Below are 22,683 nucleotides of genomic sequence, written 5' to 3'. Positions count from 1 at the left end.
AAGGAGTAAAGTTGCTGCTGCTTCACTCTTTCTGGCTCATACCCTCAAGTGTTTGGCACCTCTGGCCGCTCCCCAATCTGTGATGTCACAGCAGGTGTATTCCATCAGCTGTCAAAGGCAAACACCTTGTGTGATGTCATAGATTGGGGTGTGGTGAGACCTGGCATGCTTGGATGTTTCAAGAGAGTGGTGAAGCAGCAGTTTCCTGCAGAGTGTGCTCTCTGCAGAGTTTCAAGATGTCCTGAAGCCAGCCAGCGGGGGGCAGTAGGGAGACTATTCCAAAGAGGCTTCTGGTCCCTTGTTACTAATACCCAGGTTTTAATGCCACATTCCCTTGAGCCATGAGCATCCATGCAGAGGCTCAGTACAGCTGTTGAATAAAGGATGCTCTAAGCCATGGAAGCTTGCTGACTGTGTGATCATTATACAGTGACATGAGAATGGGATCACAAAGCAGGCACTTTCCATCACTTTATTCCTGGATTTTGGTGAATTGGACCTCCAGTGGGCTGAACACAAGGTTCTGACACCTGAAGAAGGACCCCTGTCCACATCTCCTGTCAGCATTAAACAGAATTTACAAAACCCAGTGCCTATACTTAAAGATCCCCTCCAGACGTATTTTAAAACATATTTAAAAAAAACTCTGCTGTGAATAATCATTTGTGTGTTTTTTTCCACAAAAGTGTAATTACGTATTTAGAAATTCTTAAAATTACATCTATTCCTTCTCCCTCATTAAAAATCCAGAATCTATTCATATTTAAATAGTTTAATTCTTAAAAGCTTTACTGCTGGACACAAGATTCACTGAAAAGTCCATTCTCACTGTATGAACAATGGAGGCTTCAAGTTTCCACATCACACTTGTGTAAGTTGAATACTGGACCAGGATCAAGGTCACAAATCATGCTCGAAGTGTAGAACCCCTTTAACTTTGATCTTCAGCGAGCACAGAGAAATTTTCCACTTTCAGCAGATGAATGTGAAAACAGCCTTCTAGTGTCAAACTCTGCACATACGTCATTCTGCACAGTGAAACTCAAAGATCCAACTGAAGGAACATGAAGAAAAACACATTTTTGAGTGGAGTATTGCAGTATTATTCAACCTTTGAAGAGGGAATTAACTCCAGAAATGAAATATACAGAGGCCACAAAAGGTGTAAGAAGGAAGGATCCTCATGAATGGAGATAATTTCTGTTGCCCGCTACATTTTGATTCTGATATATTAAATGGTGATATATGTACAAAAGGAATGACACATTGCATAAACACATAATTACTTCTGCATTATTTCAGAATGTAGAATTCATTTAGGACTTATTTTGAGAAAATAATTTAAAACATTGACTGATGATACAGAATAGTTTAAAGGAGAGGCCTTCAATGTTTGCTCACGCACATCCAGAAACTACAGAAAATAATAAGGTGAATTCGGTTTTTTTTCCAGTTTTCGAGGATTCCCTGAACGCACCATGACACTGGCAGCTAGCCTAGCCGGCTAACTTGGCTAATCTGATTTATCGTCTCGGTTAAGCACACGTAACGTTAGCTAGGATTACCAACTTTAGTTTTCCATATCTAGCGTTTAACGCAATATCTATCTGACACCAAATAGACTCTCATTTCAAGGATGGCATCGCTTGGGGAGCCTGTGCGGTTGGAGAGAGGTAAAGTTAATTGGCTACCTAGCGTTAGCTTCGAAATATTTGTTGTGATACAATAACCTAGCTTAACGTTAGCTAATACAGCTGGTGATTGCTGCTTTTGACTGCATATATCTTCGTCCAGTCACCAAATGTTGCGTTAACAATGCCTTACAGATGGCAAATGTGTACAGTTTTCATTCATTGTATCTATTATCGGTAGTGAGGAAGGCAGTAATAGTTTGTACGGTAACAATGTTTTAGTTTGAGCTAATTGAAGCTAACAGTGATCAGCTGTGATAGCTTGTTTGTTAAAGGTTCCACGTACGTTAACATTAAGAAATGTGGCCTCATTAAGTTTTATTCTCTAGTTTTATCTTGACTGGCAGCAAAGATGGGCAGGTGGGATTTGAAAATTTTGTAACAAAAGACTTATTTTCAACCTCAAGTCTTGCAAATATCTAAAACTGCTGAGATTAGCTTTAACAGATAGCAGCTGTTGGATGGACAGCAGAGAAAACCCCAGATGGCTTTAAACAGAAGTCCACACATGTAACGTTACTTTCTGTTATAAAGCATAATTTAATGTATGTGGAGAAGAATTACCACGTTGCTTGATGCAATGAAATGCTTAAGTAGTGTTCAGTAACGTTAGTCGAGTTTGAATGAATTTACAGTATCGTTAGCAAAGCCGGAGATCGAGAGAATAATAATAAGTTTTTTGTCATAACCATGTTAGTAAGAAAGAAGAATCTCAAAATACGAACATATTTACACCTTTACTAACAGAATATTGGAGCAAAAAAGTCTCACACTTGTTTTTGTGCTTGTAAACGCAATTCTGTACGGTTATTATTGTTATTTACACTTAAACTGCAATGATTAAGCAATTAGTTGTCAACTATTAAATTAATCGCCACTGTTTAGGTAATCGATTAATCACTTTGATTCTCTTTTTTAAGAAGAAGAAAATGTCCAAAATCTCTGTTTCCAGCTTCTCAAATGTGAATATTTTCTGGTTTCTTTAGTCCTCAATGATAGAAAACTAAATATTTTTGGGTTGTGGTCAAAGCAAGACATTTGAAGGTGTCACCTTGAGCTTTAGGAAACAGTGATCAATGTTTTTCACCATTGTCTGACCTTTTCCTAGATCAACTAATCAATGAATCAATTAAATAATTGACAGATTAATCAATAGTGAAAATAATCATTAGTTGCAGCCCTAATTTAGACAGAGAAAATGATAATGTTTGTTCCAGGTACTAAGTGGTGACAGTGGAATTTATTCATTTGTTTAAAAAAAAAAAGTAATAAATTGTCTGATAACATTGAAAGTTACTGAATAAGTACAGTTTAACACATGGCACTATATTTACTCTTCTGTGGCGACATGTTTTTTTGTGTTTATGGAAGATCAACAAGGCTGTAAACAAACAACAAATTTCCATACTTAGACAAAATGTTTATAATAGGAATAAATCTAGTGCATTTCGTTGTAAATCTAATCTCATAAATGAAGAAATAGAAATATAGAAATACAGTATTTGTTATGTTCTTTTTGGCTTTTAATCAGAATAAATGAGCAATTTTAGATATTAACTTACACATTTAAGATTTTGTAGTTTATATTTGGTTAAATTATATCAAAAGATTAAATGGATAATCACTAGACTTTTCCCACTTTTTCACTCAAAAGCAATTGCATCCCTGTGTGTGGATTAAACTGGACCTCCAGATGCCTTTTGTGAATGTCTCCGTTTGCAGATACCAGTTTTAACCTTGATGGTGGTGCATGTGTTCTTATGGTTGACAGATATTAACCGTGCGATTGAACTGCTCGATAAGCTTCAGAGGACGGGGGAAGTGCCTCCTCAGAAGCTGCAGGCGCTGCAGAGGGTCTTACAGAGTGAATTCTGTAATGCTGTCAGAGAAGTGAGTTTATTAGTGTTAAAACACTGAATTGTTAGATGGCATTACTTCACTTTTTCCGTCTAGTGTTACACACAGGCTTTGGTTTGATTACTTGTAGCTGAGATGTGACAAAATATTGACAGAAATCATGTCTTCAGGTTTATGAGCATGTGTATGAAACAGTGGACATCAACAGCAGTCCTGAGGTCAGAGCCAACGCCACAGCCAAGGTAGACCCAAATCAAATCCCATTTATGTGATTCACACACCTCTTTTTCTGTGTTTTTAATTCAGATCATTTGTTTCTTAAAACTCTGTCAGCTGAACACTTCACATTTTAGTAAACACAGTATATTGATAAAGCATTAACAACATTAACACAACTGATTAATTTATAGGCTACTGTGGCAGCTTTTGCGGCAAGTGAGGGACACTCGCATCCACGTGTCGTGGAACTGCCCAAGACAGAAGAAGGTTTGGGTTTCAATATAATGGGCGGAAAGGAGCAAAACTCGCCTATTTACATCTCACGGATCATCCCAGGAGGCATCGCTGACCGACACGGGGGCCTGAAGAGAGGCGATCAGCTGCTCTCCGTTAACGGGGTGGTATGTTCAATTAACACTCGTTATTTACTACAGGAATTTGACAATTGATGCTTTAGCGCGGCGTACAATTCAGTCTAATGACATGCATTTTAATATCTGATTAATATATGAGAGCAGAACAGACACTTTTGATGGCTCACCTATATTATCTCTTTTGAGAAATTGGTTGGTTAAAATGGACATAAACAGTCGCAGTTTAGATTTCCATGCAAAAGTAACGTGTGTGTGATGTAGAAATATTTTTTTCTGTTGAGGTTGCTAAATATATATGCACTGACACTTGATTAACCTAAAGATTTGTCTCCTATTCAAGGGGAACTTTGCCGGTTTTCACCATGAATCCTGTCATTTTAATGCCCAGACAAAATCTGCACTGACGCTTCAAAACTCACCACTGCTTCTTTAGCAAAGAGCCGGGTTGAGCTACAGCCTGTAACTTCAATTTTCAGTGTGCTCACCTAGAAAAGATACACATTTTCATCATCTTGTTAGCTCACTGTATTAGTTGAAGCTGATAAACAATGGCCTTTTACCAATTAGCAGATTCTCAACTCCAGCTATCAGAGAAACTACATCTTAAGGCTTGTCCAAGTTGTTTACAACGTTCAGCAGCGATAATTGTTGCTACTTGCTTCCCTCTAGGTAGTTGTAAAATTCAAGATCAGCCAGAAGACAATCATCCAGTCGACTTTGTTTATTGCTCTGTTTACTCTCTCATTAAAAGTTCCAAATTACACACTTTTATATGATACGTTGAACCAGGCTGCCAAATCGTAGGCTGCAGCTACGATCACACTGATACTTGTAAAATAATGACGTCATTGTTTCTTCCAAAGCCTTTTGATCTTGAGCTTAGCACTTGCTCACAGTATATTGCTCTTTGATTACAACCCTATAAAAACTGTAGCCTTTGCTACAGCGCTGGTGCCTCTTTGTGATAAAATCTTAATGTACATTTTGTTTTTCTGTGTTTCCAGAGTGTGGAAGGTGAGCACCACGAGAAAGCTGTGGAACTCCTTAAAGCAGCTCAGGGCACAGTGAAGCTGGTAGTAAGGTACACCCCCAAAGTCCTAGAGGAAATGGAGTCCCGCTTTGAGAAAATGAGGTCGGCGAAGCGCCGGCAACAGAACAACTATCCCCAGTAGGATTTCCCCATGTTGATGCCCAGCTCCCATGTCTCTCCTCTTCTAGCCTTCCGGCCATCTGTTCTGGTCTCTTTCTTATCTTCCTGCCCGAAAAGCATAACAAATATACCCGAGTTTAGTTTTAGTTTATATTCACACTTACTGTATATTGTGCTTCTACCGTTTTCTGTAGCATTTTTAATATTCACTACTGTTACTGTACTGGACACTACAACTCCAGGAGAATACTAGAATAATTATGATTGTCACTGTAGGTGGTCACTCACACCTTGTGCATTATTTTTGAATTGACAATTTGAATGCAACTTTTGAGATCAACTTCAGAACTCCTTTGACTGGAAAGGTAGTGTTTTTAATTCTTTTATCACAGCCACTACCAAGTGCCTCAGGGCAAACATGTTTATCTCATGTACTGTGTTCACGGTTCTACTTTTTATTTTTTTTTTTCTCTTTGATCGTTTAAAGTCAAAAGTAAGATTGGTTATTAAATGCTTGTGGCAGGAATCACTACACACTTTGCAGCTGTTATTTTCAAAGATCATTTGATTTGTTAAACATCCTGTAAAACGTGATTGTGCAAACTAAAAAAAAGATGCAGTTTTTTTTTTATCACCACTCCACAGATATTTCTGTCATAGGGAAGCTTTGGAGGAGTTGATGACAGTTTGACTTAATCAGAAATAGTTGTATATTTGATTAAAATAAGGGAAACCACTGGAAGGACATTCCTGAACATAAGGGACGGATTATCTGTAAGGTTTTTGTTGGGCTTACCCTCGTTAGTTTTCTTAATGTCATGCCATGTTATAAAAAGCTCAGCGTGCACTGTGGGGTTTGTGAACTCTAGCAGGTTCTGTAAGTGGCGTAATGGGGGCTCAGCAGTGCATGATCTAAATTCTTGCTGCTACAGAGACTCTCATTTTCACTTTCATCATCAGCCTTTATAAACACAAACCCTGCAGTCAGCGTGACATGAGATGAAACCTGTCCAGCTACTGATTCATTTGTCTTGATGGAACGCCAGCTGCAAAACTCGATGAGAAATCAGTTACACAACACATCTTTTCATCTTTGATAATATCCGCTTGTTAGCATTGTTAGCATCATTTAGTGACAGTTTGAAGTGAAAAATAAGACGTTCATTATATCAAGCGATCGCTTTAAGTCACATAATGCCTAATGTGAGCACAGGTGTTGATCTCACACATGCTGTATGTGGTCACTGCTTAATCATCGAGGCTTCACACAGTGTTTAGTGGCTTATGCTGTAAATGTATTGCATTGGCATATCATTCATTTTTATTTTCTGTGCATTTTTAACATTTTCTTACTTAGAGTCTTGCAGAACAAAGAGTGTGTGTTAAATGAAACATTTACTACATTTGAACTTTTCTATCCTGGCACCATTGACATCTTTAACAGACTTGAGGTTAATCTTACAGATAAAACCAGTGATGAACTGAAAAATATGTTAAAATTTAAATTACCACTTACTTTTATTATATTATGGTTGTATTCCATTGAAAGACTAGATTAAGCCCACAGATTTCAATAGATTAGCAGAGCAATAAATTGAGATGTTTTGTAACGTGTCACTACAGATTTATCACCCTGCTTACAAATTGTTGGCATTTTTCAGTCGTCTTTGCTTCATTAAAACCAACTATTTAGTGGCACCCATGTACTCTGTATGTAATATAACAAACTGCACATGATGTAAAAAGGAGCGATAATGACAAACATTTTATCACTAAATACTGCCAAACAGCTATGTTGGTCTAATCGGCGGTTTGAAGCATCAAAATGGTGTCAATAACCCCGACACACAGTACTGTATATGTAGGCTTCACTCCTATGTCCACAAAAACACCTATGAAGAAAGTTTTTTATCGTTTTTAAGTGTTTGTGCATGTTTAGCTGTCTTATTGATATTTCTTACATCATGAGAAAACTCTCCTGGAATATTAATGGCTAAAAGAACAACAATTCTGATCTTTTTTCATTAAGAAGTCCCGATCCTGTCATTATGCTTACATACAATATGTAAATCAAACAAGTCCACAAGTCATGGGTTTCTGTAAATTACGTTATTCAATATAAAATAGCAAAAGAGTATTTAGAAACCTCGCTTTGCTTTCCCAGTAAAGAGGAAAAAATAGGTTTTGACTACAAAATATCCCTGTAAACAGTAGAACGTGTGAACAAGGTTTTAGCTGTGTAAGCCATACTATTGTCCAGTCTCAGGATTGGTACATCACATAATTGAGACAGGAGTTCGGTAGTGATTCATTAACTGATGTTGAAATTCAGTGGATGGTGGATAAAGTAACAGAAACACACAACAGAATATGAAAGCAGCACCACTTTATCTTCGGCGCAGCTTCAGTCTTTCCTGCAAGTCCTGAACTATTTGTCCTCTAATGTTGAACCAATCTGCAAATATTATTTGCATTTTGTGGATATTCAGTCAGGTGTGTCAGTTTGCAGGTGGCACATAACTGTTATTATTATATGTTGCTCCATAATTACTAATTACTGCTTTTGTGATGTAGGTACTCCAGAGTTATTCTTCACCTCTGTTGGTGTTTTTGCCATTTTATCCACCACTTCTAAGTCGCTCCAGCTAATTCAAGTATCAATACTTTAGTTGAAAAAATGTGATATTGTGTGCATCTAACTGTAACCTTTCAGAGACAACTGGCTTTAACCATTTGGCCACCGCTAAATGCATCACTCTAAAATGTTTTATAAAGTCCTGAATTGGTCACTAGGTACTGAGAATATCAGGTCAAAATGTGGAAATGATTGGCTTTTTTCATATTAAGAAAATGAGTATCAATTGATGATGAAATTGCAATTTTCTCAATGTAAAATTGGAGCAAACAAATCACTCCTTGGCATGTTGTTTTTTATTTGTAATAGTCTCTACATGTATCCATTATCACCCTTCATGTCAACTCAAAACTCTGTTTTAACTGTAAGGTACAACGGCCATATTATCTTTATTTATTGCAAGAAAATTATGATACACGATGATGCTTGATGCTCGATGCTCCATGCTTATCCATGACTTCCTATGAAAAATGCAGAATTTTAGGAAAAAGTATGATAATAAAACACACACACGGTACTGCAAAAACTGAATGCAAATCGATAATCTATGCAAAGTCATTTAAAACGTTTGGAAATTTCCTGACATGGTGCAAAATCTTCATCATTTTACTGTAGAATGTCAATTGAGAACGACTTCTCCGAGGCTGTGTGGAGAAACATTGAATGTAATTCGACAATTTTTGGAAACGTCGCACTTAAGACACATTGGATTTACGTAACGTTGCGAGACAGTTACAATGTTTTGATATTTCAACATTCACATATTGATCACTGTCAACTAGTTGCAGTGAGAATTTCCCTGTGATAACAGCCTTTCCATTTAATTAATGATTGTCAGGATGCATGTGGAACAATAGGCTTATGTGAGATGTGGTTAGTAATAGACCATTCATAGGCTACTTTGAGCTTTTTCTTTTCTTTTTTTTTATTTGAGGCAGAAAATTTAGCAGAAGTGTCAAGAGTGTACATAAAAGTCGAAATGTCTTAATATAATGTATAGTTTGTCTCTTAATTGTGTTTTATCTCAAATTAGCTGGTTAGATTCACTGCTCTCTCTCACACACACAAACACATATTGTTCATCAGGAAAAAAAATGTAATGAGACTTGTAATTGATATTGCACACTCTCCACTGAATGTCACTGACCGTCGTTTGACTTAGTTTGCAGAATTTTGTGAAGTACCCGTCAACTTTCTACCCGTTTTTCCTTGTCTATATATTGGAATGGTCAATAGAGTATTTTTTATAATAGTTTTCTTTTGATATTTTTCTCAATTTTTATAAGTGATTTTCCTAAAAAAGAAATTCCAGGAATGATTGGTACTTCCATTTTGGCTGTGTACCAGGGCCATATCAGCAAAGTCTCTCAGAAAAGCAGCACTGACGCAGGAAGGCGACTTATTGATCTTATATCTGTGCGGACATTGAGGCTGAACAGATAAACCGGCCTGGATCAGCGCTCTTTTCTGACATCTGAACTGATTTTTCTTTTCTTTCTAGTACCAAGACCAAACTTTCAACCTCTGTGAAAATTTTGATAATGTTTTGAAACGTTTTAGTCAGTGCTTGTTTAGGATTATTACGTCGTAGATTGTGTTGTTGTTATTTTGTGTTCTCCGGTTTGTTATCTGATTTACTGTGTTACATTGATGTGGAATGTAAAATGTTGTGATGTAGAACTTAATAATTGGACTGGAGGCTAAATAAACAGTGCTTAAATTAATGACCTTTGAATGTCTTCTTGAGTGTCTGTCACATTTATTTTAGATGTCCGCCAGAACAACCAAAACCAATATCTTTATAAGCATGTCTCCTGTCATTAAGTTCAGATTTTATACTGAATATATTAGATTTATCTGTTCTTTTAGCTGAATATTCATGCTGCAGGTAGGCTGCATAATAGAGTCTGTACTCTTTATGAGAACTGTCATGCTTGACACAAATGATAGATGTATCACTGTAAGTAAATTTGACATCAAGAGCACGCACACAACACACAGTAAGAGCTCTTTTTGATGTAGGGCTCAAGACTGAACGATTGAAACAGTTTGCTCTCTTGTTGATGTGGACTGCAGGAACTTCAGTAAATGTTTTCCGTCCACTTAAATGCTCGTCTCTCACTGCTGCATCTGTCTCAACTTAACTGTGAGAAAAAGCAGGAAGCGACTTCAGTGACAGGAGTGGAAACTTTGTGAAAACATATTGGCAGCTGTAACTTAATGGATGTGACAGTTGGACTTAACTATTTTGTAAAATGAAGTAAAATTCAATTTTTTCCCATTAAATACACAATTTCGCAATTAGAAACCATGTATCAGGAATAAATGGAGACATTACAGAAGAGGGAATGACAGAAACACCTGATATGCAGTAGTTCCCAAACTTTTTCTGGCAACCCCCCAATATAACAACATGTAAGTGTTGATTTTTACTGAAAAGACATTAAATACATGAACTGCATGTCTTTTTTCACATATTCCTCATTATTATATGCTGCTGCACAATGAATAATGAAATGAAACTTTCCAAATTTTCACACAAAAGACACAAGGCACTTGTGCTATATTAACAGTAATCTTGAGAGCAAAAGATGCTTGTTTTGGATTTGACTGATGTGTTCGCTTGATGAACATCACCAGTTTTTCTTCCCTGTCAAATGTCTCTCCAGCTTCCTTACATGTTGTTTGTTGCTTGGCTGCTAAACATCAGAGTACTTTTATTTTATTTTTGTCCCCAAATGAATCAGTTTCATAATCTTTTTTCACAGCAGATATTTTGACTTGTCATATGACAAGACTTGATCACTTACACCTGTGTTTGAAAAGTAGAAATGTCTGCCGGGGGGAAAAAGGGTCTTTTCAACTGTAGTTTCTGCCCTTTGTCTCTGTTTGTGAATTATGTAAACTGGGGAGAGAAGGTTGGTTTGTAGGCTTTGGTGTCATCTCCAAACATCTAGTTATTTATCAGGCTTGGTTGTAGTGTTTGTTTTTTAAAAAGGTTTTCACCCAGATGCATCCACACAATACTGTCGATGTTTGAGAAGAGCTCTGTAACAGGAGCTCAGGGCTGGTTGCCTGGAACCAAACGGTGCACGTGACAGCGATTCATTAGAGCTGGTTGTTCACACTACAGCTTGAGACTGGAGCACAGCTGCTGGTTTGTCATACTGTGGATGCAATCCATTGCGGAGTTGGTTCACAAAATCAATCACACCCAGGAGCAAACGCAGCAGCAGCAGCAGGAGCTGAGGATGAAGCAGGAGGCCAAACTGGATCAGGAGCCAAATCAGCAGTAGGAGCAGACAAGGAAGGAGCATTGATTCATGTTAATAAACAGAATAACACACACACACACACACACACACACACACACACACACACACACACAAGTGTTTAGAGAACATTTATAGTTTGTTGTAAGGCAGTAGTCTGAAAAAGTAGTCAGCACTTGCTAAGATCAAAAGATACAGGCAGCTTAAAGGTGAATTAACTGTTTTTGCAATGTCATAAAAGGAATAACCTGTAATTGAAAAAGACATAATTGTGATGTGAAGACATAACATCAACACAAACCAGTTTGACACAGTGAAGATACTGACAATTACATTTTATGTATCAAGCTCCACTCCACTACATTTCAGAGGGAAATATTATACTTTCTACTCAACTACATTTATTTGACAGCTTTAGTTATTTTTTAGATGAAGATTTGATATAATGGATAATATAACAAACTTTTAATATATAACACATTGTTAAAAATGAAACCAGTGGTTCCCAACCCTTTTTGGCTTTTGACATCTTACAAAAAGCCTTGTGTAGTCGAGGTCACATTTCAGATGTCTATGAATTGTTAACCAAATAGTGATTTTTTCTCTCTAAACTTCTTACATAGTTTAATTTCAATAAATGTTCAAATGATCCAATATTTCACCAAAAATCAAAGATTAGAGAAAAAAAATCCAAAAACCGCAAATAGATTTGTGTATCACAACTTTGTTTTTTCTTCTTTCCTCTCCCATTAATCATCTTGCGACCCCTCAGATTTATCTGTTGACCCTTTGGAGGGGCCTGACTCCTAGGTTGGGAACCACTGGACTAAACTAGCTGACTGTATATAAAGTAGTTCAAACTAGCTCCACCTCCAGCAGCTACAACAGTAACATGCTGCTTACACACTGATGCTTCAATATTAATAATCTAATGATATCATATAATAATATATCACTCAGAGGGACGAAATGAATATTTTTACTTTAATACTGTAAGTACATTTTGCTGCTAATACTTATGTACTTTTACTTAAATAGTTTCATGTAGGACTTTTACTTGTAGGCCTAATGACGTATTTTTACATTACTGTATTGGTACTTTTACTTAAGTAAAGGATCTGAATACTTCTTCCACCACTGTGCATAGACGACGTGTAAACAGCGTCTGTTACATGCAGGTGTGTTGAACTTTTGGCAGTTTAATGCAAAAGGTAACGACATATTCTCCAGTGCAGCAGGTGGCGGGTTACTTGCTTTCGGTCGTTAATTAAAACCGAAGAAGAAGTGAGGTTTCTTCCGGTTTCACTCTGTGACGTATCTTCCTTTCTGTCCGTGCTAACCTCGGAGTGAACACGCGCCCGCCCGTCTAACTCAAGTGAGTGGCTTTTTATAATGTTTTAAATTGCAAAATCAGTGTGAGAATAAGCGTGGAATGCAAGGAAAGACGTAAACAACTAACTTTGGTAGATTTCAACCCTTAAAAAGCGTTATTTTAACAAAATTGAGTAGTTTTAAGCACGGCAACGTTGCTAGCGGCTAAGTTAGCTAACGGCAACGGCACTGAAGACAACCGCCACATGGTGAAGACGTAAAACCAGCTGTAATTGTCATATTTTGGAGAAAATATCAGAGAAATGTGACTGGACTTTAAAAAAAGGACTTTTAGGCTCAATATTTGCTGAGACGAAGCTGTCTGTACTGTATTAATACATGAGATGCTTACATTTTATGCTGGACCATCTCTTCATGTAACACGATCAAAAAAAAAAATCTGCTCTAAACCGTATAGACTGAAAATTGAGAGATAAACATGCTAATTATCAGATGCAACTACAGTTTGTAACTACGATTATAAAAGTAATTAACATGATCTACGGAGTGCTCAAACTTTAAATTACACTGTGAACAGTATTTACTGTTCATACTACAGGTAAATCCGCAAATTACGCTTTAAGAAGTGCAACATTTCGAATTTTATTACACATCTGCTAAGTAAAATGTTTATACTGCCACAAGGGATTGAAACCCTTTCATCTAACTTTTATGTATCTCAAAGTCAGCTGTGACAAACCAAGATCTGAAAGCTTTGAGACACTCATTCACATTCCCCAGACCTTAATTTATTGGAAAAGTATTTGGGTAGATGTAAAAGGAAATTTATGTAAGGGAACCTAAGAATAATTTTGACCTAGAATTGTTTTGCAAGGAAGAGAGAAGTACAGAAATGCTCTAAGCTGGTAGCAAGAAATCTTGAAGTTGGTGATTTTGCTAAACGAAGTGCTAAGTAACGTCAAAGTACATTATACACATCTAGAGTGCTTTCAATCTGATAATATAAGCAAATAAAGCCTGTCTTAAATTTGCAGCAATACCATGTTTGAATTTGCTCTTTGCAGTGTTGTTGATTTATTTTCATTTAGTAGGCTAATACTTGTAACATTCATTTAGTAACTTGTTTATATTGCTGCTTTGTTTCTGGTCAGTGAATTTTTCAACTTATGAACGTAATTTTTTAAAACATTTTTTGCAGGATGCGTTACGTTGCTGCTTACCTGCTCGCTGCCCTTGGTGGCAATGAAAGCCCCGCAGCCAGCGATCTCAAGAAGATCCTGGACAGCGTAGGCATTGAGGCTGATGACACACGCATGGAGAAGGTACAAACTGCTTTTTGTTGTGCTTCATCGTGGCGTTGTGGCAGCATGTCTGTACCAGCAGCTAGTTATTACTCTTGTGATATTCTCAAAGTTGATCTCTTGCTCAACAGGTCATCTCTGAACTCAAAGGCAAGAATGTGGATGAGGTGATCGCCACAGGTGAGTGTGCCATTTATCAAGGATTTCAAAGTTTTTATTGTCAGTCCAGCATATTGTACATGTAAAGAAACAAAATGAATATTACTCAGGTCCTGATGCAAAAAGATTAAAAAAAAAACAACAGACTTGTTAAATGACACAAAGTCTGGTAATAAAATACTTAAAATACCAGATGATAAGAAATACTATAAATAATTAAAAATGATCAGTCTTAAAGTATTTGGTGTATGAAAGGATATTTGTGTGGCGTGTTAAACAGCACCAAGCAGCATTTTGATATTGAAATGCACCTTCTGAATTATTAAAATGCATCTTAACCTGGAGAAACAGAAGTGCATCCCATGACATGCAAAGGACAATGTAGAGGTGACATGAATTGATTCCTGGAGTTTGATATTGATGGTAAATTCTTGTGCAACACGGAAGTGACAAAAAGAAATTGGAAAATCATACTGAAAGCTGGACTCACCGATAATGATTTCACTGTCTAAGAACAAATACCAAATGTTATTACTCTGAGGCCAGGAGAAGAATGTAAGCTGTCAAAGTATTATAACTTAATTGTAAGATTATATTTAATGTTATCATTATGCTGTTTTCTGACCTCTAACCTGTTTCTGGCTGCAGAGTGTTTGCGTAACCACTTGTGTTTTATGTGTGCCAACTTGTGTCTCCACAGGTTACAGCAAGCTGGCCAGCGTACCAGCAGGCGGTGCCGTAGCCGTTGCCAGCTCTGCGGCTGGTGGTGCTGGCGGAGCTGCAGCCCCTGCTGCAGGTGAGCATCACTGCTTAGCACCTAGTTTGTCAGCATCGATGACACTTGGCTCACAGTTCGTTTGCCTTCACCTTGGACGTTAGGATGATTACAAGCAGCCAAATCTATTAATTATCATAAGTTGTTTTTTGTGGAATTAAATGTTACAAAACTAAACAATTTAACCCTGGTTGAGGACATACTTGGCTGGTATAAGTCATAATTTGATGGAAGCTTTTAATTTTTTTCTTATTAATGGGTTAATTTAAACGCCGGGACATTTTGGAGAATAGGGTGTAATAATTACATTTTAATGAGGAAAAGTACTGTGATTTCTTGCTGCTTTAAGAAGCATTTAAATTAATATCACAATTTCTTAACATTTTAAGAAATATTTACTAATGAATGCATGAATTGTTTGTGACCTCATAACCATAGCTGTTCATCAAATGTGGTGATTATAGCAGAAAATAATAGTTTGTGGGGTTTTTTGTTTTCCAGCTGAGGAGAAGAAGGAAGAGAAGAAAGAAGAGTCTGAGGAGTCCGATGACGACATGGGATTCGGCCTGTTCGACTAAACTTCCCCAATTGATGAATAAAGTTTATAAAAAAAAATAGTCTAAACTGTTTCACTTACTTTCACTGTATAATGTTCATCCAGAAAACCTGCTGCATCATATCGCTATTGAGGAGGTACAATGTCAACTGCCCCTGAAAAGAAGAAAATGGATGTGGTGCTGAATGAATGCCCCCCCCCCCATCTTTATATTTTTTTTTTTTTTTTTTTTTTTTTATATATAAAGGTGTCATTACCTGATTGATGATTGGTGTTTTTATGTTGTCTTACAAATTAATCTAGCCGTATTGTGGCTACAGGACAGCAGAGCAACTACCAATCTCTTGACTGAGAATTGACTAACCATCATGTAATTGAGTCTAGTGAGCAGCAGATGGCACTGGAGGGTTTTACACCACACAAGGGTTACAATGAGACAAAGTTGCACCATGTTGTGCACTGCCTTGTATAGTTAGACTTTGATACCCAGAACAGACTATGTCCATGCTGATGCTGCATTCTTCACTGCTATAGTTAAAAACATCAACTTAAAGGTGGAGGTGACTTGTAAAGGTCGAACTCGCATCAAACTAAAGATGACAGTGATGGGTCATGGATTAAAAAAAAGTGTTTTACCGTAAATAATCAGGATCAAAATCATGAGGTGCAAGTGAGCTGATCTAAAAGGTTTAACGGATATTTCATGGCCCTGTTTTAAAATAAGTTTCAGACGACTGTTGCCGTGTCAACTCTCAGTAATCCAACAAATCAATGAAATCTGAAAGTTTTTGGTGTCACTGGCAGCAATTATAGGTGTACAACATCATCACAGCCAATGAATAACACAGGGAAAAGAGTGATGATGAACAACAAACCTGCACTCACTGCCAATACCCTGCATGTCAATTATTTACACCAGAGTCATAAATAAATGAACACAAGCAGCCAATTCCCTCTATGCAGAGGAGTTGGACCAAACCAAGCTTCATGTGCATGTTTCTCAGATCGCCATATCCAGACTTAAATTTTAAACTGTTGATCCATGTGCACTGTGTGTCATGAATAACTGTAAATATAGCTTCCACTCCACTGAAACTGAATATTTGTGCGATTGCTGTGCAGCTAAGTGTAATCATATTTTATTATTTATGATTACCTTTGTTATCAGTGAACCACACAGTTGCCTCGAAGATTATAGTCACATTAGTTTAAAGGTCTCCAAAGACTTGTTCCATACAAGTAGGGGGTCAGAAATGTTCAACTTCTGAGTTGTCTGGAACGCAGCACATTTTCAGACTGCAGTAGTCTGCCATACACAGAACTACTCTCAGGAGACTGAAAATGCAGTCACTGTTATTAGTCTTTGAAGCTGTTTCTAAACAAGCTAACATGACCGTTATCTCTGGAGTGAAGAAACATGTCACCCAGTGCAGCAGAGGAATAATATATATCAGACTATATCACACGCACACAATACACCTTTCACTAGCTACATATAACACATAGGTCAACCTCTTGATTTACAAAGTGATATGTAGCACAACAAGCTAGCAAACCTGCTGTAAACAGAACCACGTTCCCACACATGCACAGTGGTATCTGCCGCACTCGGAACTACTCTCCACAACTGAAAATGTGATGCTCGATTCATTGTTGGTTTGGCTCTGCATATGAGATTTGAGATTTTATCCTTTAATCATAAAGCACTGAGCCAACAAGCAGTACCTCACTTGATTCCCATTAACTTACTCATACTCTACTAATTCACTCTTGTTCAGTACCTAGGTAGTACAGCATGAGACTGAGACCAGAACTAAAGAAACAAGCAGGACCTAAAAGTCTCAACTTGTATAAAAAGTTTCAAAAGGGTTTGAATATAGTTATGTATAGTTTTAAATTTGCTGGAAAAAAGTTTGACTTTCTGAAACTTGTGATGTTTAATGTTGTCCCCATATGGACCCAAAATGGCAAATAACTTCTGTTTATTGGTGCATCAACAAACTGGAAAATTTAGTTTTCAATCAACTGTCTTACTCTAAATATACAGAACTGATACAAAAACAAAAGCTGAAAGTCAATCTTCTCATTGGATTGACAGTGTAATGTTTTGTCAGTCAGTACATGAGAGATTGATATACATTAATATTGGAGCCGTTTGCCATTTGGATTTGTTACTCTGTTTTGTCCCTACAGACTTTGCACCACCAACATTTCAACATTTTTATTTAGTTAGGGCTGACACACAGAAAACAATCACAGTCACATTCACACCTATAGTTAGGTCAGAATCCAAGCCAGGGGGCCAGTCACCAAAGCTGCAATGTTGCCTCTGAAGAATCTTCTTCAAGGTGCAGTGGATGCTGATCACAAAAACTTGCACTCCATCTGGCAGAAATATTTTCATGTCATAATATATCAGATGGGAGGTGGGGATGTTTAATTGCTTCACTGCCAAGGTTGCCAAATAATCTACCTTATGCACTTGTTGACGGTCTTCTTGTCATTGTTGACCTTCCCTGGCCTTCCAGTTCTCCACACTTGCCACTCATTAATGCATGAAAATGCAATCATCATTGAGGGACACTGCATGCAGCTGAATCAAGTCCCCCTGCGTTACAGATGCAAGTTCCTTGCTCGGCATCAGTCGTAGCCACCGACATGGGGTGGAGGGGTGGAGGACGCCTGTCTGACCCTCCTAGACACAGCAAGCAGACACCTGGACTCCCCATACCTCCACACACGGATTTTATTCATGGACTTTTCCCTCCTTTTTAAAACAGTAGACTCACACACCCTCTGTAACTGCCTTCTAGGACTACAGGTAAACCCAACACCGATCCTATGGATAAAGGATTTCTTGCAGGACCAGCCTCAACATGTGGTCAACGGTTTTATATCCAAAAACATGATTTTAAACACTGGAGTTCCTCAGGGCTGTGTTCTATCCCCCATTCTATTTTCCATTTACACAAACAATATAACATGCAATAGCAATGACATCTCATTTCTTAAATACGCAGATGATATGGCCCCGGTGGCCCACTTGAAGGATGAGATCTCCCTGTCTGCATACCGCCGGCAAGTAGACTCCCTGATATCCTGGATAAAGGAGAGCTTCTTGGAGCTCAACATCTCAAAGACAAAACAGCTGTGTTGTGGGGGAAAGCAAACATCTGATTCCCCCCACCCTCTCTTTGAACGCTTGAGGCTGAATAGGCAGGCAGTGGAGATAGTAGGGGCCTTCAAGTACCTGGGCACAGAGATAGACAGCCTTCTGTCTTTCTCCCAATACACGTCTGTCATGAAGGACATTTTAACAGCTGTGTACAAATCACTCATTGAATCTATACTCATTTTCAACATCACAACCTGGTTCAACTCCATCTCTGTCAAGAATAAATCAAAGCTCTACCGAATCGTTAACAAAGCAAGAATAATAACCACAGTCCAAACTCAATTATCAGTACTCTATACCTGAACAGTTGAAAGAAAAGCCAATCTCATTACAAAGGATCCCACTCACCCCCTGCACAAGTCTTTCTAGCTACTTCTATCAAGCCGCTGCTATAAAGTCCCTCTGGCCAAAAAAACCCCACTTACCAGAACTCCTTCATTCCCACTGCCATAGGCATTTTAAACAAACAATGACATAACAATTAATTCTCACACATGCACTGTGCCACTTTTCACACACTAGTACCATATATTTTATTCTAAGTATGTATTTTATTCTGTCTAAGTTATTTGTGCCGTGTATTTTATTTTGTTCAAGGAATAGGTTTTGTATATCTTATGTGATCTCTGTGCTGAGCCACCTCTTAGAGGATTTTCTGTCACAACAGACAGTAAAGTTTTCTGAATCTGAATCTGAATAGAAGGGACATTCTGTTTGTCCAACTCAGCATAAAAAGGGGAGCAACACCACTCCAACACATTCCTCCTTTCCCAAAACCACTGAACTTTCTTGCTGAACTTCCCATGTGCTGCTTCCTCCCTTTGTTGAACGTAACTGTCCCCGATGATCTAAATATTTGCCACTGTTTCTGTGAACTTCTGGTCCTCCTTCCTCTTTTTTTCTAACAGTATGTCCACTGTAGTAGTCAGCAGGACAATTTTAATGTGGAAAAACAGTCAAACTTGACAATTTAAAATGTAAAGGTTTCCACCTTAACCAACAACATATTTAACTTTATTTCATTTTGTATTTGTTTTACTTTTTTGTTGATTTTAGGCATATTTCAGTAGATTTTCTATTAAACAGAAAACTCTCTTCTTTTTTTTTTAATTTTGCTTTTCCTGTCACCCCTTGACTTCTCTGAGTGTTTTTTTTTTTTTAATTTCAGCTATGGAACAGTTGAACTCAAATCTTTGATCTGTTATTGCTCTTGTATTTCTTTGCTTTTAAATTCTTTGTAGGAATTATTTGTTGATTTAAGGTACGAATCTGAACTATATCTGCAAATCTAAAAACGTATTGTCTTTTTCTGTCATTTCCTTGCATGTTACTTCTTGAGTTTTCCTTTTAGTGATGATAATCCAGGAAGCAATTTCTCTCTTTGTTTATGCAGAGGAACATCCTGCATTTGGTGCATCTCACGTACATCTTGTCTGCCGAGTCTTCAAAGACTTTGCTGTCGATGTAACTAGCAAAAGTATTGAATTGGACTCCAATTAGCACAGGTTGTAGGGTCATCTTGGTAATCAGGAGGCCTAGGTAGACCCATCTTTTTGCTCTTATTATGCCAGTTTATATGGTGCATTATTTTGTGAATATTCCCATTTTCCCAAACAGAATTACTCAACTTTGCCTGGTTGGTAATGTAGCCCTGCCAGGGAAGAAGCTAAAAGCATGAACTTTTATCTAGACAACTAATACTCTATGTCTCAATAAGCCAATTAGTCATTTCCTGGTGCATGACCATGACTATTTCTTAATCCCCAAGTTTTTATGTTTTCTAATGTTGTCACTGAAGAAGCTACAGGGCTGAGTCATACCAGTAAAAACAGAGTCAGTGGAAGAGGTTATGTTTGTTTTTTTCAGAGGACAGAGGGCGTTGCATGCTTTACAGATTGTAAATCCCCCCAAACAATCTTGTGATTTTGGGCTATATAAATAAACTTGATTCATTTCTAACCCTCTAATGCTTCTAATCCTTAATATGCTGCCAAAATGAGTGAGTGAGGTTGGGTGCCCTAGTTAATGAGGCAGAAGTTGCAGTAGTTGTGTGTTGCAACAGAGGAGGAATAAGAGAGGAATAGGAGCACAGCAATATTCTCTGTATAAGTTGTGAAACCACACACCTTTTATTCATTAAACTTCAGTCCAATTTTGACTTATCTCTCATTCCAAAGATTCATGAAATGAAAAATTCCATTCTTTGGGATTGGTGTTAGATACATGACGATGAAGCCAAAACAGTGATCAGGGCTACGGCTCCCACTGAGGGCCCTGAGGTCGTGCATCTGTATTCCATCTGGGAATTTGGGGGATTTTAATGGCAGGGATTTTCAAATATCCTAGGGCTTGATATGCCACTATAAGACATATGAAAATTGATGAAAACAACGAGTGGTGTGAGGAAAAACTGTGAAATACCAGTGTTACACAATAATGATAACACTGCAAATGATTTATGGTTCACTGTTCAGAAAAATTATCTTTATGAGCATGACAGTGTAGGGACAGTAGCAGATAGAAGGGCAAAGAGAAGCTTTCACTTTTAGTCATTTTAAATGTGTGGCAAACTTCACCTGGAAAAGGTGCTTTATGTTGGAGTATGTCAGCTCATATGAAAGACAGTACACTTGACACACTTTTCCAGATCTTCCAAAAAAAGAAAAGATAATAACAAAACCTAAAAACACAGATTCAATCCAACATGGATATGTGAAGACAAAATTATCAAATTAAATAAAGTAGATAGTATGAAACACTAACAATTATGCATAAAATTGAAGTACGACACAGGATAAAAACATAGCATAAGTTCATATAACTTAATTTCCATAGTGGTCTATGAAACCAAATCCCTTCATTTTTTACCTTAAAATTCCATTAATTTACCTGTCATAATGATTAAATTAAAGCATTGTAATGGATTATTTGCACAGTTTATGGGATTTTAATGTTTAATGTTAAAATGGACCAAAAGTCATAAAACTCACACCTTAATTTATACCTTAAAAGACCTTAAATTTTTAATTCAGGTGAAAATTCAGGAGTGGTTTTCATGGTAAATTAAGAAGTAATGATATTTTAAAAGATAAGGCTGGTAATTTTATTTCAACAAATCTCATGCGCAGAGCCAAACCAACAATGAATTCATCCTACTTACAAGTATTGTGTGTGTATCCAAAGCCTGATATACTGTATTTTTCTGTGCCCAAAACCTCCGTTGTTGTCCAAAAACTATTAAAAACATATTGCTGAGTCACACCGCTGCACTGGGTGACACGTTCCTTCGCCTGTGAAGAGAGTGTCTATGGTAGCTTATTTAGAAACAGCTCCACAGAGTGATAATAGTGATTAGATTGTACTTAATATAATGACTTTATAGTTAAGTGCTTTGAGAAATGTATAATGTAGTAAAAAGTCAAGAGGTTGTGATATGTAGCACAACAAGTCTGCTATCTCTCTTGAGAATTACAGTCTTATCACTGTTTTTACTCTTTGTAGCTGTTTCTAATCAAGCTACCATGATCACACTGTTCAGGGACAAAGGAGCATGTCACCCAGTGCAGCAGTGTGGCTCAGTGATGTCTTTTTAATAGTTTTTGGACAACAAGGGAGGTCTACAGCACAGAGGAATATATATATTCCTCTGTGCATATATGTATATATATATATAGCAAAAGTATTGAATTGTGTATATATATATATCAGACTTTGGACACACAAACAATGCTTGTAAGTAGGATGAGTTCATTGTTGGTTTGTTTCTGCACGAGATTTACTGACAATAATAAATTATATATATAAATGTGCTAGCCAAATCCTTTACCAAACAGGATAATAAAAGTGGACAAAATATCTGTGTTGATATTTGTTTTTCTTCTAATCTTTGCTTTTAATGCCATTTCTTTAAACCTCTAAAAGTATTCAAATGAAACAATCTGAGAATGACATGCATGCTGGGTATTAAGGCTTATACTGGTCACACTGGCTTTAAACAAAGCACCAGTAAGACCACCAATATGGAAACCTGAATCAGCTCGTTGTTTTTTTTCTTCCTCTTAGAAAAATCCCAACATTTTCACATTTCCTCCTCGGAGTCACATGACAACAAAAAATGTCGGGAAAATAAAGATCTGACAACGACAAAAACTGTCTGAATATTGAAACAAGCAGGGCTACTTGAGGGG

The 22,683-nt window shown here is 37.3% G+C and overlaps 2 protein-coding genes across 2 annotated transcripts; both read left to right on the top strand.

The window, feature by feature from the left end:
• Positions 1-1,465: 1,465 nt before the first annotated feature.
• lin7c (lin-7 homolog C (C. elegans)) lies at positions 1,466-9,650 on the top strand. Its single transcript, XM_067587308.1, has 5 exons — positions 1,466-1,673; positions 3,463-3,581; positions 3,719-3,790; positions 3,959-4,168; positions 5,146-9,650. Exons 1-5 carry the CDS (start codon positions 1,637-1,639, stop codon positions 5,311-5,313), a joined length of 606 nt encoding a protein of 201 aa, XP_067443409.1. The 5' UTR covers positions 1,466-1,636; the 3' UTR covers positions 5,314-9,650.
• A 2,798-nt stretch (positions 9,651-12,448) lies between these two features.
• LOC137181522 (large ribosomal subunit protein P2-like) lies at positions 12,449-15,676 on the top strand. The gene is made up of 5 exons (XM_067587295.1): positions 12,449-12,573; positions 13,729-13,852; positions 13,963-14,011; positions 14,691-14,786; positions 15,267-15,676. The coding sequence occupies exons 2-5, from the start codon at positions 13,730-13,732 to the stop codon at positions 15,341-15,343; spliced, it is 345 nt and encodes a 114-aa protein (XP_067443396.1). The 5' UTR covers positions 12,449-12,573; position 13,729; the 3' UTR covers positions 15,344-15,676.
• The last annotated feature ends 7,007 nt before the right edge of the window (positions 15,677-22,683 follow it).

The sequence above is a fragment of the Thunnus thynnus genome, chromosome 1 (assembly GCF_963924715.1).
Source record: "Thunnus thynnus chromosome 1, fThuThy2.1, whole genome shotgun sequence".
Classification (NCBI taxonomy): Eukaryota; Metazoa; Chordata; class Actinopteri; order Scombriformes; family Scombridae; genus Thunnus; species Thunnus thynnus.
Note: the sequence above shows the minus strand (reverse complement) of the source record. Positions and strands in the feature narration are given on the sequence as shown.